Source organism: Aspergillus lentulus (genome assembly GCF_001445615.1).
Source record: "Aspergillus lentulus DNA, contig: Alt04, strain: IFM 54703, whole genome shotgun sequence".
In the NCBI taxonomy this organism is placed as follows: domain Eukaryota; kingdom Fungi; phylum Ascomycota; class Eurotiomycetes; order Eurotiales; family Aspergillaceae; genus Aspergillus; species Aspergillus lentulus.
This window is the reverse complement of record NW_028322122.1, coordinates 246,036-261,553: the sequence shown is the minus strand read 5'-3', so window position 1 is coordinate 261,553 and position 15,518 is coordinate 246,036. Positions and strand designations below refer to the sequence as shown.

General features: G+C 50.0%; 6 protein-coding genes across 6 annotated transcripts; 5 read left to right on the top strand and 1 right to left on the bottom strand.

Moving 5' to 3' along the window:
• Positions 1-107: 107 nt before the first annotated feature.
• ALT_1376 (GTPase GUF1) lies at positions 108-2,159 on the top strand (the record flags this gene model as incomplete). The annotated part of the gene is made up of 1 exon (XM_089599150.1): positions 108-2,159. The coding sequence occupies one exon, from the start codon at positions 108-110 to the stop codon at positions 2,157-2,159; it is 2,052 nt and encodes a 683-aa protein (XP_089456296.1).
• Positions 2,160-2,612: 453 nt separating this feature from the next.
• Positions 2,613-7,062, top strand: ALT_1375 (DNA-directed RNA polymerase III core subunit RPO31; the record flags this gene model as incomplete). The annotated part of the gene is made up of 2 exons (XM_033564321.2): positions 2,613-2,707; positions 2,796-7,062. 2 exons carry the CDS (start codon positions 2,613-2,615, stop codon positions 7,060-7,062), a joined length of 4,362 nt encoding a protein of 1,453 aa, XP_033420212.1.
• A 431-nt stretch (positions 7,063-7,493) lies between these two features.
• ALT_1374 (tumor susceptibility gene 101 protein) lies at positions 7,494-9,500 on the top strand (the record flags this gene model as incomplete). Its single annotated transcript, XM_089599149.1, has 3 exons — positions 7,494-7,547; positions 7,600-8,037; positions 8,112-9,500. 3 exons carry the CDS (start codon positions 7,494-7,496, stop codon positions 9,498-9,500), a joined length of 1,881 nt encoding a protein of 626 aa, XP_089456295.1.
• Positions 9,501-10,022: 522 nt separating this feature from the next.
• ALT_1373 (uncharacterized protein) lies at positions 10,023-10,877 on the bottom strand (the record flags this gene model as incomplete). The annotated part of the gene is made up of 1 exon (XM_033564323.2): positions 10,023-10,877. The coding sequence occupies one exon, from the start codon at positions 10,875-10,877 to the stop codon at positions 10,023-10,025; it is 855 nt and encodes a 284-aa protein (XP_033420214.2).
• Positions 10,878-11,238: 361 nt separating this feature from the next.
• On the top strand, positions 11,239-12,126 carry ALT_1372 (uncharacterized protein; the record flags this gene model as incomplete). The annotated part of the gene is made up of 1 exon (XM_033564324.2): positions 11,239-12,126. One exon carries the CDS (start codon positions 11,239-11,241, stop codon positions 12,124-12,126), a length of 888 nt encoding a protein of 295 aa, XP_033420215.2.
• A 1,999-nt stretch (positions 12,127-14,125) lies between these two features.
• Positions 14,126-15,397, top strand: ALT_1371 (uncharacterized protein; the record flags this gene model as incomplete). Its single annotated transcript, XM_033564325.2, has 1 exon — positions 14,126-15,397. One exon carries the CDS (start codon positions 14,126-14,128, stop codon positions 15,395-15,397), a length of 1,272 nt encoding a protein of 423 aa, XP_033420216.2.
• Between the last annotated feature and the right edge of the window lie 121 nt (positions 15,398-15,518).

Here is a 15,518-nt window from a genome sequence, read left to right as displayed (position 1 = left end):
CGCAGCAAGTGAATCGGTGCCGCACTTTTTTTTCCGGAATCGGCAGTGGACAACTCGAATCCTCATCTCAAAAGGCATCCTATTCCCATGCCATTGCAGTACTCCAGATGCGAGGATGCCTGCAGTTAGCCAGATGGCTGAGCGCTGCACCGAAAGGCACAGCTGCAAGCCTTATCAGGGCGCCATTCGTCCTTGCTAACGCTCCCCGATTTTTCACCAGCTCCGCTTCTCGCGCCGGATCGAGATCAACCGCTACAAAGCCGGTATCCAACCTCGAGAACAGAATAGCAGCGATTCCAATCGAGCGATACCGAAACTTTTGCATCGTCGCCCATGTCGACCATGGCAAAAGCACACTTTCCGACCGCCTGCTCGAACTCACAGGGACGATTGAGCCCGGCTCGAACAAACAAGTGTTGGACAAGCTCGACGTGGAGCGGGAACGTGGCATCACCGTGAAGGCGCAAACCTGCTCGATGATATACAATCACAATGGTGAAGACTATTTATTGCACCTGGTTGATACTCCGGGCCACGTGGACTTCCGTGCAGAGGTATCGCGCAGTTATGCCAGTTGCGGAGGAGCATTGCTCCTGGTCGACGCCAGTCAAGGAATCCAGGCACAGACCGTTGCGAACTTCTACCTCGCTTTCGCGCAGGGCTTGGAATTGATTCCAGTCATCAACAAGGTAGATTTGCCCTCGGCTGAACCAGAGCGAGCTCTTGAGCAGATGAAGAATTCCTTCGAGCTCGACACCGAGAACGCAGTGATGGTTTCAGCCAAGACTGGCCTCAATGTTGAAAAGTTACTTCCGACAGTTATTGAGAAGATCCCAGCGTATGGCTATTTCCCTGTCTATCTTCATAAGCTGCTTCCGTTACTGACTCTTAACAGCCCCATCGGCGATTGCCAGAAGCCCCTGCGAATGTTACTCGTCGACTCCTGGTACGATTCCTACAAAGGCGTAATCTGTCTGGTCCGCATCTTCGACGGTGAAATTCGAGCGGGCCAGCAGGTCGTGTCGTTTGCGACGGGTCTCAAGTACTATGTTGGCGAGGTTGGAATCATGTATCCAAACGAAACACCACAGAGCGTGCTCCGTGCAGGCCAAGTTGGATACATCTACTTCAACCCTGGTATGAAACGAAGCAAAGAAGCGAAGATTGGTGACACATTTACAAGGGTCGGGTTTGAGAAAGCCGTTGAACCGCTTCCGGGCTTTGAGGAGCCCAAGTCGATGGTTTTTGTGGCGGCTTACCCGGTGGATGCAGACCATTTTGAGCACCTGGAAGACAGTATCAACCAGCTCGTACTTAACGACAGGAGTATCACCGTGCAGAAGGAGTCGTCAGAGGCTCTTGGCGCCGGCTTCAGACTGGGATTTCTTGGCACACTGCACTGTTCTGTGTTTGAGGATCGCTTGCGTCAGGAGCACGGTGCTAGCATCATCATCACACCTCCATCAGTACCTGTCAAGATCATTTGGAAGGACGGAAAAGAAGAGATCATTACCAGCCCTGCCAAATTTCCGGAAGACGAAGAATTGCGCTCTAAGGTGGCTGAGATCCAAGAGCCCTACGTCCTGGCTACACTGACCTTCCCCGAGGAATACCTTGGCAAGGTCATCGAACTTTGTGAGGCAAACCGAGGCGAGCAGAAGAGTTTAGAGTATTTCACAGCGACGCAGGTTATTCTTAAGTATGAGCTGCCTCTTGCTCAACTGGTCGATGACTTCTTCGGCAAGCTCAAGGGATCCACCAAAGGCTACGCAAGCCTGGATTATGAGGAGTCCGCTTGGCAAACAGGGAACATCGTCAAGCTGCAACTCTTGGTTAATAAGGCGCCTGTCGATGCTGTTGCTCGCCTCGTCCACTTGAGTCAAGTGGAAAGGCTCGGACGACAATGGGTGACCAAATTCAAGGAGCATGTCGATCGACAACTGTTCGAGGTCGTGATCCAGGCGGCTGTTGGTAAAAAGATTATCGCCCGAGAGACGGTCAAACCCTACCGAAAAGATGTCTTGGCCAAGCTCCATGCTAGTGATGTCAGTCGGCGCCGGAAACTGCTGGAGAAGCAGAAAGAAGGACGAAAGAGACTGAGGGCTGTTGGAAACGTGGTGATTGAGCACAAGGCGTTCCAGGCCTTCCTCGCCAAATAAACGCTTGAAATGCTTCCGCATCTGTAGAATAGTATCATCTTGTTTATGTTGTATATCTATTTATTAATCGTTCAATATACCCCTGTCTATATCTACTGCACATTTACAGTATCAGCAAACTATCACACCAATATCTCCAATGTTGGATGAAATTCTGGATGTTGATTGGTCGGAACGTTTGAGGGGCCGGAGCTGGAGCTTCTGGCCGCAAAAAAGTTCGTCGCCGACCCCGCCGCCGCAATGATCTGAACGATTTCTCCTTCAACGGTCGCCTTTTCTCTTCAGCTCCTTTCTGGTCAAAATTCACCATCGCAGCGGTCTCTGGCTTATCTTCATCACGGAGCACTTTCCGTTTGGAGCATAATATACGCGCCGAACTTACACAGCGTGGCCGTCTGCAGCTGGGTTTAGTCATCTGTGGCTCATTGCCATGATCAGCTCTTGACAACGGCAATGCAGCCTCCAGAAGGTGTGCAGGTCGACCTGGGCAAGGCCCAGGTCATAGACCGTGTCCCCAAAGTTATAAAAGAATTAAAATTCGGTGTACTGTATGAATGTCCTTGATCCGCCTTCAGAGACTTACTGTCATGGTGTTGGATGATTGGATTGTGACTAATTCTGGATTCGGTGTAACAGGTCCAACGACGACATAGTCAGCCAAGCTGTAGTAGAGGTCTCCGACCGGAAGTTCTTCGATCTCGAACATGACAGAGCGGTGGTTCCCCACGGTCCTCTCGATGGGCGCATGGGTATCTCAAGCAAGACCGCCACTTGCCAAACATGCGGTGGCTCTCTTCAGGTCTGCAACGGTCATTTCGGCCATGTGAGACTCGTCCTACCTGCCTTCCATGTCGGATACTTCAAACGTGTTATCAGCATTCTGCAGGAGATTTGCAAGGAGTGTTCGCGCATTCTGCTGCCCGAGGCAGAGCGACGTGCTTTTCTCCGCGAGATGCGTCGGCCGGGGTTGGACAATCTTCGACGGTTACAGATTGCGAAACGTATCAACGAACGCTGCCGGAAGACGCGGACCTGTGAGGCGTGTGGTGCTATCAATGGCGTGGTTAAAAAGGCCGGTAACAGTGCGCTCAAAATCACACACGACAAATTCCGTGCGTTCAACGTGTCGACATCAGTGAAAAAGGTTCCACCGCCCAGCAAGATTGTCTTCGACCGTTCTTTCGATGAAGCTAGGACTTCGAACGCAGAGGTAGAGAAGCACTACAAGAAGGCTCAGGATGATATGAATGCCCTGCGTGTTCTCAATCTGTTTAAGAAGGTCTCCGATACCGACTGTGAATTGCTTGGACTGAACCCGAAGGAAGCCAGACCTGAAATGTTCCTCTGGCAGTTTATTCCCGCGCCCCCAGTGTGTATCCGTCCCTCCGTTGGCCAAGATGCTGCTTCCACCGAGGATGACTTGACAGCCAAGCTGGGAGATATTGTCCAGAGTAACATCAACCTGAAGAACGCCCTTATGAAAGGAGCACCAGTTCAAACTATCGTGGAATGCTGGGACTACATGCAGCTCCAGATTGCTGTTTACATCAACAGCGATGTCCCTGGTCTCAACAAAGCCGATCTAGGCAAGCCTATTCGAGGTTTCGTGCAGCGTTTGAAGGGAAAGCAAGGACGATTTCGGGGTAATCTTTCTGGGAAACGAGTTGATTTCTCCGGTAGAACCGTCATTTCGCCTGATCCCAATCTACGAGTTGATGAAGTCGCCGTCCCAGAATTAGTGGCGAAGAACATGACCTATCCCGAAGTTGTCACCCGCTACAACAAGGAGAAACTGCAGCAAAGGGTTCGAAACGGAACAAAGAAATGGCCAGGAGCGAACTACATTATCAAGAAGGGTTCGGATTTCAAATTGTTTTTGAAATACGGTAATCTCAACATGATTGCGGATCAGATCCAAGAAGGAGACGTGATCGAGCGTCACATTGAGGATGGCGATATCGTTCTTTTCAATCGACAACCCTCGCTTCACAAGCTCAGTATCCTCTCTCACTTCGCTAAAGTTCGCCCCCATCGGACGTTCCGGCTCAACGAGTGTGTTTGCAATCCGTACAATGCTGATTTCGACGGTGACGAGATGAATCTTCATGTGCCCCAGACGGAAGAGGCGAGAGCCGAAGCTATGGAGCTGATGGGTGTCAAGAACAACTTGGCCACTCCGAAGAACGGAGAACCCATCATCTCTGCCATTCAAGATTTCATCAGTGCTGCCTATATCCTAAGCAGTAAGGATAATTTCTTCGACCGTCGGTCCTTTACGCAAATATGTCTCTATATGCTGGGGCCGGAAACCCGATTTGATCTTCCTCCGCCTGCTGTCCTCAAGCCCCAGATGCTGTGGACAGGAAAGCAGGTTTTCAACATCCTCATGCGCCCCAGCAAGGACGACCCTGTTCTGGTTAACCTTGACGCCGCTTGCAGAGAATTCAAACCGCCAAAGGATGGTCGGCCAAAGGACCTGGATCCAAACGATGGCTGGCTGGTCATCCGTAACTCCGAAGTCATGTGCGGTGTGATGGACAAGGCCACCATTGGTTCCGGAAAGAAGGACAATGTCTTTTACATTATGCTCAGAGATTTCGGTCCCGCGGCCGCCGCCGAGGGTATGAACCGCTTGTCTAAGCTATCTGCGCGTTGGTTCACAAACATGGGATTCTCTATCGGTATCACAGATGTCTACCCGAGTGAGAGCCTGGTACGATCAAAGAATGAGCTCGTTGAAGCGGCTTACGCGCAGTGTGACGAAGTCATTGCCAAATATAAGGCTGGAACACTTGAGAAATACCCTGGTTGTGATGAGTTGCAGACTATGGAGAACCAACTGTCTGGTATTCTCAGCAAGGTCCGTCAACAAGCAGGTGACGAGTGTATTGCTCAACTTAGCAAGTACAACTCTCCTTTGATCATGGCTACTTCAGGATCGAAGGGTTCCAGTATCAACGTCTCACAGATGGTTGCCCTGGTCGGTCAACAAATTATTGGTGGTCAACGTGTGCAGGACGGGTTCCAGGACAGAACGCTACCCCATTTTCCGAAAAACGCTCGACAGCCTCCGTCGAAAGGTTTCGTGCGCAACAGTTTCTTTTCTGGGCTGTTGCCTACTGAGTTCATTTTCCACGCAATGTCTGGCCGTGAAGGTCTGGTCGATACTGCTGTCAAGACAGCAGAAACTGGTTACATGTCCCGTCGTCTCATGAAGTCTCTCGAGGACCTTTCCAGTAGATACGATGACACCGTCCGAAACTCTTCAGATGCCATCGTTCAGTTCCAATATGGTGACGACAAGTTGGATCCTGTCGACATGGAAGGTAAAGCCAAGCCTGTCCACTTTGACCGGACTTTCATCCACGCTGAGTCCATCACGTACGATAATGACGAGCGGAGTCTGCTTCCACACGAAATTATGGAAGTTTGTGAAGAGATGCTTTCCAAGGAGCGTGCAAAATTGGTTCGCGAAGATCTGCTGGGCAATAAGCTGTCTTACATGGATAGAAGCGACCACGGTGTTGATCAATTCGAGAGCGCGCGTGACTTCCTTGAGTCGATTCAGCAATACATATCCAGCAAAGCTGACAAGCTGATCTCTCGTGGCGGTGATATTGATCCATCAGACGAGAGGAGCCAGAAGGGCTTGAACCACACCGGAAAGCTGACAGAGAAGACTCTCAGAACCTTCATTACATCGTGTTTGATGAAGTACAAGAAGGCTCAGGTCGAGCCTGGCCACGCCGTTGGTGCTGTTGGTGCACAGTCAATCGGTGAACCGGGAACTCAGATGACCTTGAAGACCTTCCATTTTGCCGGTGTTGCTGGTATGAGTATCACTCAGGGTGTTCCACGTATTAAGGAAATCATCAACGCATCGAAGGAGATCAGTACCCCTGTTATCTCCTGTGACCTCGTCACCAAAGACAATGTCATCGCGGCACGTATTGTCAAGGGACGTATTGAAAAGACGTACCTGAGGGATATTATTCACTATGTCCGAGAAGCCTGGACTGGAAAGGAGGCCTACCTTACTGTCAAGATTAACTGGGAGACCATTCAAAATCTGGCGCTTGAGCTTAAGATCCGGAACATCGTCGACGCCATCAAGAACCACAAGCGTTTCAAGGCCGATGATCTGAAATTCCGGAGCACCAATTCTCATATCCATATCTACATGGACATTGACCCTGCCAGCAAAGCGTCTCTATCCAAGACCGAAATTGCAGCAACCAGTGCCGATCCTTTCCTCCGCCTCAAGCATCTCAAGCGCATCCTTCCCGATATACAGGTGCTTGGTCATCCGCAAGCAAGCCGCGCCATCATCCGGACCGACGATACATCCAGCACCAATACACTCCTTGTTGAAGGTTACGGGCTGAAGGAGTGCATGACCACGCTTGGTGTCAATGGTCTCCGCACCTCTACCAATAACGTCATGGAGATGCGTGATGTTCTTGGTATCGAAGCGGCCAGAGTCACGATTGTCCAAGAAATCAGCGAGGTCATGAAGGACATGGGCATTGACCCTCGTCATATGCAACTTCTTGCTGATGTCATGACGTACAAGGGCGAAGTCCTTGGTATCACTCGTTTCGGTCTTGCGAAGATGCGTGACTCTGTTCTGCAACTCGCTTCCTTTGAGAAGACTGCGGACCATCTGTTTGATGCTGGTGGTGCTGGCCGTACCGATCTAATCGAGGGTGTCTCCGAATGCATCATTATGGGTAAGACCGTTAGTCTGGGTACCGGCGCCATGGAGGTCGTGCGTAAATTGAACTTCTTCGAGGGCCAGATTGGTCGGAAGAAGACCACTTTTGAAGACGTGTGGACCGAGGTCTACGAGGAGCCTGCCGATGCTCAGAAGGGGAGAAGGGTCAGAAGGAAAATCCGAGCTTGATCTCTTTATTCCAGTGACGTTCTCTTGACCGTCCATGAGGGGAGAGGAGCGAAAAAGTTTGCATTCTACGGCGTTAGGTACTCTGTGATTGTACATGTAGTATTTCCTTTTCTGTGCATTAGCGATACCGTTAACGACAGTGATGGATGGCGGCGTGGCTATTTGACCTTACTATTCTCATCTTTGTCGATAGTCAATTCGATGACTTATCTCAAAACTTTTCTTCACATCAATTAGATATGACTGGTGTTTTCTCCATATTTTGATGCATTTAAGCTGCCCTTAGCCTTCCACAAGTACCACATGTAGATGGCGGTGATGGCTCCAGCCAAGACACGATGCGGGGAAGATGGAGAGCGCCTCTAGCTTGGGCGAGCATTCTTGACATGACAACTTCCCACCATGCGAGCTCCTGTATCCGCCCCTTCGACATGGCTGCAGTGCCGCAGAGGACATTGAACTGGCTATACAGTGTGCTGACTCGGGTTCGTTCCCACTTTCAATTCTCCCATCGTAGACAAATACTGACTTGTCCAGGATCACTATGATCCCAAGCAAACCTACCAAGATCCCAATCGCACTTACTACGATGTCGCCAATGTCCTCGCACAATATCCCTCACTCTCGCCCCGAACGGATGTGTATAGTAAGTTATCATACATTATGCTACAGCGCATTGATCGCTATGTTTCATATCTGGAATTGTTGGTGCTAATGAAGGTCGCTCATCCCGCAGCATACGAAACCGGTTTCTCTGCCTTACTCCTCCACCTGACCGGCACAATACCAGTGTCCTTTCGCGGTACCGTCTACAAATTTCCAATTGCACTATGGATTCCGAACGCATATCCACGCGAACCCCCACTGGTCTACGTAACTCCGACGCAGGACATGGCCGTTCGAGTAGGGCAGCATGTGACCCTGGAGGGAAGAGTGTATCACCATTATCTCGCACACTGGGCTGAGGCATGGGATGTTGGTTTGCCTGATACCTTGAATTGCACAATTCTCCGGTGGAACAATGACTGACTTATGCTGTCTTTATGCAGAGATCGAACCTCGTCGATTTCCTTATGATCCTTCGGGAGGTCTTTGCGAAGGAACCGCCGGTCAAGTACAAACAACCACAGGTACCTCAAGGACCTCAACAGGCAGGGCCTACGCAGATACCGCCCCCTTTGCCTCCTCTGCCCCCAGAGCTGAGTCAGTCAACGCATCGTCCTTCGCCGACACCTCCAAGCGCTCCGCCGCAGCCGACTGGGCAGGTGCCGCCGCCGCCTCCTCCAAAGCCAGGGCAAGCCGTTGCTGCTGAACAACCACAAGTACCACAAGCCGGGAGGTACAACTCTCCTCCACCTCTACCGCCGTTACCGCCAAAGGAACAAGATCTACGACGTCAATCGTTGCAATTCCATGCGAACACGGGCGGTCATATCCCCAACAGGTCTTTCCAGTACCCTGCTGAGAGAAGTGGTGCACCTGGAGGGACAGCGGGCTCGTATGGGTTGTCGCAACCACCGTACCACAATGCAGTCCGGGCAGTTCCAGCGTATATGGCTGGGCCAGCACATCAGCCAGGCGACGGTGTCCCGCCCAGAAGTCCCCCGCCTGCCAGCCTACCGCGAGGACCTCAGCAGCCGCCGTTCCCTGTGCAACAAGCTCCTGCACATCCGTCATTGTACCAGCAGAATGGTGCTCGGTACCAGCAGCCACCGCAGCCGGCCATGCAACCTCTACCTCGTGGCCAAATGCAGCCGCCAATTCCGACCCACCAGCCGCCGCCGAAACCGAGGACACAAACACCAGATCTCCTGACCTCACCCTTCGAGCTTGAACTTCCCTCATTCACGCCCACGGGGCCCGCACCGCCGATCCCGCCGAACCCTGAGAAGGACGCCCTCCTGCACGCTGTGTCTAAGACCCTCGCCGAGACTGTTCAAACCAACGTCTCCCAGTCTGAGTCCGCCGCGCAGTCCCTCCTCTCCCAGTCCCAGTCCCTTCAAGCCGCCATCGCAACCTTACAAGGCGAGATCTCCTCTCTCAATTCTCTCAACTCAACTCTGCAGTCCAACACCTCCATTCTCCAGCAATCCCTACACCGTGCCGACGGCGTGATCGCAGCCGCGCAGGCACGCATCTCCTCGTCCACTGCTCAAGCCCATGCCTCTAGCTCGGGCTCAGACGCGGCACCATCGGCTCTGCCGCCCATCGATGAGGTTCTCGTCGCGCCTACCGTGGTTGGTAAGCAGCTTTATGACCTCGTGTCCGAAGAACGAGGAATCCAGCAGGCTATTTACGCCCTGCAAGCTGCTTTGGTCAAAGGAATCATTGGCGTTGACACGTGGTCGCGGCATACGCGCAGTTTGGCGCGTGAAGCGTTCTTGAAGCGGGCACTGATTCGAAAGATCGGCAAGGGGATGGGGCTTGAAGAGGCTTGATCGATGCCTTTACCGTTTTCATATGTAGCCTTATAGAAATGGGTGGTGCTTGCTTCCAGGGAATGTTTCTGCATTGATTAATAGAGCCGAGCGTTTTACAATAGCAATGTTGATACCCTTAATACGACATGCTGTGATAAATCAGCCGATCTCTAATACTATGTATGAATCAGCTTTACTATCAGACTGCTGTTTTATATCCACTAGGCAGTCATCCATTAGTGTATAGCTATCCTTTCACTTCCGAAAGGTCACCTCACAGTGGATCACTGACTTCAATTCTTGTTTCTCTCAGGTCTCTGTCAGGATAAGCCACATCATCCTGGATATCACTACTAGCTGAGCACGTACCGTCATGGTTCCCTTTAGCCCAAAGGTTTCATCCTGACCCTCTACCCTGCTAGTAATTCAGCATATCTTAACATCGAAATGTTAAGCTCGCACCACCCTTTTGCCGGCGTTCCATCACTTGGTGGTACTAATGAGGCTTTCCCAGGACCTGAAGAAGCCCGGATCACGAATCTACTCCATGAACCCCTGCTCCAGCCAGATGTTCTCGGCAAGGCGCCGCAGATTGCCCTTGTCTAACTCAATGTTGACTTCCCGCGGGATGTCTGGTACCCGCAAGAACAGATCCTCAAATTCGACAATGAGGGGCTCGTTATCGAACAAGGTATCTTCATTGTGGCGCCAGACCATTACCTTCTGTGCCATTGCTGCCTTTCCGTTGCTGACCTTCCACTTTTCTAGCACGATCTCTGGAATTCTTCGATTCACTGATATTGCTAGTGAGATTTTAACGTCGCCTTCTGACTCCTCCAGCCAGAAACGCGCGTCTTCCTGGAGCTTCGCCTTCCGTTGGGAGACTCCAACTTCTAAAACCACCGTCGGCCATTTTCGAGAACGGCCGGCCGGCGGGCGCCTTGGACCCCAGCCATTATCCGGTACTTTGGCCAGGTCATCTCCTCGAACCTTGGTGCCTGAGAAATTCTTCAAAGCAGTCGACAGTCCCATCCGATCGACCGCTTCCTTCAGGATATAATTAAAAGTCTGCGTAGCCTCAGTATGCTCGGAAGTGCTCATGGCAATCTCAACGAAGAGCAGTTGACGGGAGCAGTTATATGATTTCCACTGCTTGCTCAGATCGGTTTCTTCTTCGAACTCGCGTTCGAAAATGGTTTCAGAGACGTTGGAAAAGACTATCCAGTCGCAGAGAGATGAGCGTTGGGGATCTTTGAATTGATGGAGCTCTGAGTCGACGATGCTCTGGAAATGATCGGGGCCTTCCCATGGGTAAATATTCACGGTTGGGGGGAGACCCTCCAGGTCGTCGCTTGCCCAGATTCTGCCATCACTTCTAGATCCTGTACTGGACATTTTGGAGTGGTCATACGGCTATTGATTCTTACAGAGAGACAGGATTTTCAAAGTGGTGCAGTGACTGTATTTATAAGATATAGAATTGTCTCATGATGATGGCATTATCGATGCAGGAGAACCCATGTATCTCCTTTCTATTTCAGTATGCTACCTTGATAAACTGTGGGGATGAACCTTAAGCTGAAATCCCATGGTTGCCTGGGACCCACATTGTGTATATAACTTAAACCTTTCTTCATCCACTTGTGTCCTGTCTATCTACTACCCAACCGAGATATGAAACCGGCTTTTCCAACATAAGTAACTACTGAACACCTTATGAGATTGCCAGAGTCTCTGACTCTGATAACAGATTGTCATGGCAGAAGAACAGCTCAATCCCGATGACGAGGCACTAGACAGGCCGTTTCGCTTCATAGTCACTGGCAAATACCTCGCTGTTCGCTATGACGATAACGGCTTCATTCTACACCGTGATTACCATGGCAATGGCAGCCTGTTTTATCTTTCGGATGATGAAATCCACATAATCAGAGACCGCACATATGTTGGCCAGCTCAACAGTCATCCCCTCTACAAGGACAACGTGTTTCACATCTGCCGCGGGTCACAGTACATTTCACGAGAGGGGCGTTGGACGGACAATATTGACGAAGCACTTGATGTTCAGATCGACCCAGAGGACCCAGATAGGACCGACAGCACTGATAATGCTCCTATCCTATCACTTTCCGAACCTATTCTCAATCCCGCTCATCCTGTCTCCGCAGACGGAATCGACCTCTACCATCCCGATAAACAGTTTGCTCTGTATCCCGTTACTAGCGACGGCCTTTGGTATGGTGATGCTAGTAATTTCAACGGCAAGCTCATCTTCGGCGGCAATCCGTACAGCGCCGGAATCCCATTTCAGCTTTCAGTACACGAAGGTCGGACACGAATCCGTGCAAATGACGGCATGTACCTCACCGTCGTCATGGAAGATGATCTTGTCCCGTATCTGAAAGAGGAATGCCGGCGGCATTCCAGGGTCAGTTCGTGCGCACATTGTTCAACATGGTACGGCATTGGTTTTCGTGCTGAGCCCGATGATTGTCTTGCTCTGGTTCCCCACGGTCTGCCTAGCATGTTTGTCTTACATGACGGGGCTTTCTACTACAGGATGAATGTTCTCAAGGCAAGCTATGCGGAGCCCGAGCGCGTCAAGCACATCGAGGAGGCGTCGCTTTTTCAGTTTGTCGGCTAGTGTATCAGTGCGAAAGAACTTGGATGGATCCAATGAGAATTATCACTGCCTCAATATCAGGTGCCATCAGAACCATTTTTGAAATGCAGACGTAGCTCATTCTCGTAGACCTCCTTGTCTTTGAACTTTCCCTCCAAGATATCCTTGGTATCCACAGCCCAGTACCCGGTAGAAGTTAGCTGTTTGTTGAGATCATGTGGAATCTCGTCCCATGTTTCTGACGGCATCTGCACCTCTGGCTCGGCAATATAGTTCATGAGAAGATAGCATCGGCCTGGTTCCAGCTGCCTTTTTTTTTCTTTCAAGACTTGGAAGATCTGATCTGCCCGTTTGGGAAATGAATTGCGTTGCAACTCTGAAGTTGATACTGGCTCTTGTCTGATTTTCATCGCCGACTTCCAGGCGGCATGTCAAGATTCGTCCGTCAAGGGCATTTCAAAACGGGAAACAAAGTCGATACGCTCCACAGTTGTCATGGAGTCAACCAAGATCTTGTTGGAGTTATAGACTTTCCCTTGGCTTGTGCTTCTTCAAAATGAAGTGAGACTATATCAGGTTCTGGCAATTGCTGGTGCGATTCGTGAAAAAGATAACTCAAGCTATCTTATTCCGAGCGCAGTCCATGAAATGGTCAGTACTGCTAGATTCTCTATGGTGGTCATGCTAACATACTTGTGTACCTCGGCCGTCTTCACCATAATTCATCAGAACACCAGTAAACAATGCCTTACTGATGATAAATCCACGAGCCAATTTGACTTCCATGTTGGCCCTTGCTTGTTTCTCCGAGTGGAACAGGTATGCACACTATGGGAAACCAATAGGCGATATATTTAGGCTTCTTACTATTTTTTCTGCAGGCTGTGTGTCATGTTGCTGGCTTGCTTGTTGTGCTGCGGTCGTTTGCTGTAGTCGACCGCGTTGGAATGAAGCTGGGCTACTTAGCCTAGTTATTTGCACTTTCCTCACTGACACTGTGGTCAAGGCAACCTGCGCAGGCAAGATGGGAGGAAATTGTTCTTCATGGAAAAGAAGTAATAGGGGCTCTCCGTTTCCATTTCAAGAGGGTCAAAAGGGACATAGGAGTCTCGATCTGCGATCCAAGAGGAAGAACGAAGACTACTCCAAACTCATCAGCACAAAAGAAAGGACACGTAGGGCAACTATAGTTATTAGGGAAAGATGGCCTTACTTCATTGTACTTGCTGTAGCAAATCGGCCCCAATAGGGACCGGATGTAATCTTCCGTCCGTCCTTGGAGAAAGTTTGCATAGGAGGAATCCTTCCTGAGATGACCCAACAACAGATGAAGAAAGAAGTAATATGATTCAGTGTGACATCCTGATCAATGTCTTTGGCCTGTCGCTTGTGTACTTTGAAGGCTTGTGGAACCAATCTTCTGGAACAAGGTCAGGCAAAATTACGCCACTAAAATGCACTGTGGCAGGGAGAACAGAAGGCTTAATGGCCTTAATATGTTTAATATCTACGAGCGCTGGGAATATTTGCCCATGCGGGAAACTGGATTATTTAAAAGGTATTATATCCTTTAAAATTAATTTATGGTTTAATACCTACTGAACCTTTTCTGATACATACTAAGTTGTGAGTCCAATAGCAGTTCAGAACTAAAAGTCAGGGTTACAGTGACTAACACTTAGGCTCCCCGACAGCTTTTTTGCTTTCAGTTTTTCTATCCATCGTTCCCAACTTCCCATGTACAAGATTCTCAGTCTTCTTGTGTGTGCTTATACAAAAGTATAGTGAACTTATATCAATTCTGTGATTGGCAATGGAACCTGTATGTTGTCATGACTTGTACTTTGAAGGTTATTGCTAATGTCATTAGAAACAAGCAGCATTCAGTATAGATAGCTGCCCAGCAGACATATTATACCTGGTGTTCCAGTTTCTATCATCTGCTGAACTGCATGCACTATGTCTTGTTAATAAAATGTGCCGCACTCTTGCTGAGAAATTCCTCTACTCAAAAATCCAGATGACTTGGCTAAGAACTGGCCGTCCTCCACCAATCACTCAACTCTTACGGACACTCTTATCCAGGCCTCAGCTAGCTGCTTACATTACAACTGTACACCTTGACGGCAATCTCTACGATCACTCCCTTTTTCAATTCAAGATTCCTAAACTTCCGGTCTCTGGCGCTGAACTGGACCAACCGATCGCATTCATCCAGGGCACTGGAGCCCCCTATAGCGACCTTTGGATACAGGAATTGCGCCAAGGTTCTATAGATGCTTTTGTTGCTCTTCTATTAGCACAGCTCTCGAATGTGAGATATCTGTACCTTGCTAACGACTTCACTCGACAGAGTGCACTTGTCGGTAAGGTTCTCCGATCTGCGATCTGTGAGCCCGTGCATTATGGCCTGCCCGACTTTCGGCATCTCCGAGATGTCTCTTTCCTCAAACCCGACGGTCAGGATTGGGCCCGCGACATGAAGGTCAAAACTACTCTAGATGTCTTGCCATTCTTTTATCTGCCGAGTGTCCAACGCATGTCAGCTTCGATTGAGAACCCAGCTGAATTTACGTGGCCTGCAGCACACTTACCTGTCCCATCAAAGCTTAAATCACTTGAGTTGACCATTGTGCGGGAGGAGTATCTCAGTGAACTGCTCGCACTCACCCAGAACCTTGAAACCCTTCGCTGGCATTGGTATTTTGATTATGGTGTCATAGACAAGTTCACTACGCCTATCGTCAATCTCGATTGGATTGTTGCTGTGATATCTCATGTTCGAGGTACTCTGACGGATTTGACCCTCTCAGCCGAGTGCGGCTTAGGAGGTGGTGACCAATTCCTTCCTGGCATAAAGATGGTGGGCTCGTTGCAAGGGATGGTTGGTTTCGACAAGCTCAAGAGACTTCAGGTCCCCTGGCCATTCCTGGTGGGGTTCGCACAGGACATGACGAACCGATTGCAGGATGTGATCCCAAGGAAAATCGAATTTCTAACCATCACGGACGACTTGAGGCCACAGAATGAAGATGGAGTGGTAAAGACATTGCCTCGATGGGAGTGGACGGATGACGCCATGCTAGGTTTGCTTCAATTATGGCTGAAGGATTGGAAGGCATGCACGCCGCACCTTCGTGGCATTACTCTGCTACTAAGCTGGAATGACGACAATGAATGGCCCCCAAGGATGAGGGACCAACTCAGGGAACTAGGCGCTCACGCAGGTGTTCCACTCGAGCTAATCGAGTTGGATGTTGATATTCTCGGATATTTATCCTCCCACATTTGAGCCACTTGCCAATAGTCAAATGGCTCGACGCAACCACAAATAAGACGTTCAATATCTAGCTTGCAGTGGGCGTAGAACATATTGAGATCTGGCCTATGACCGGATTTCCCCCTGCGAGAGT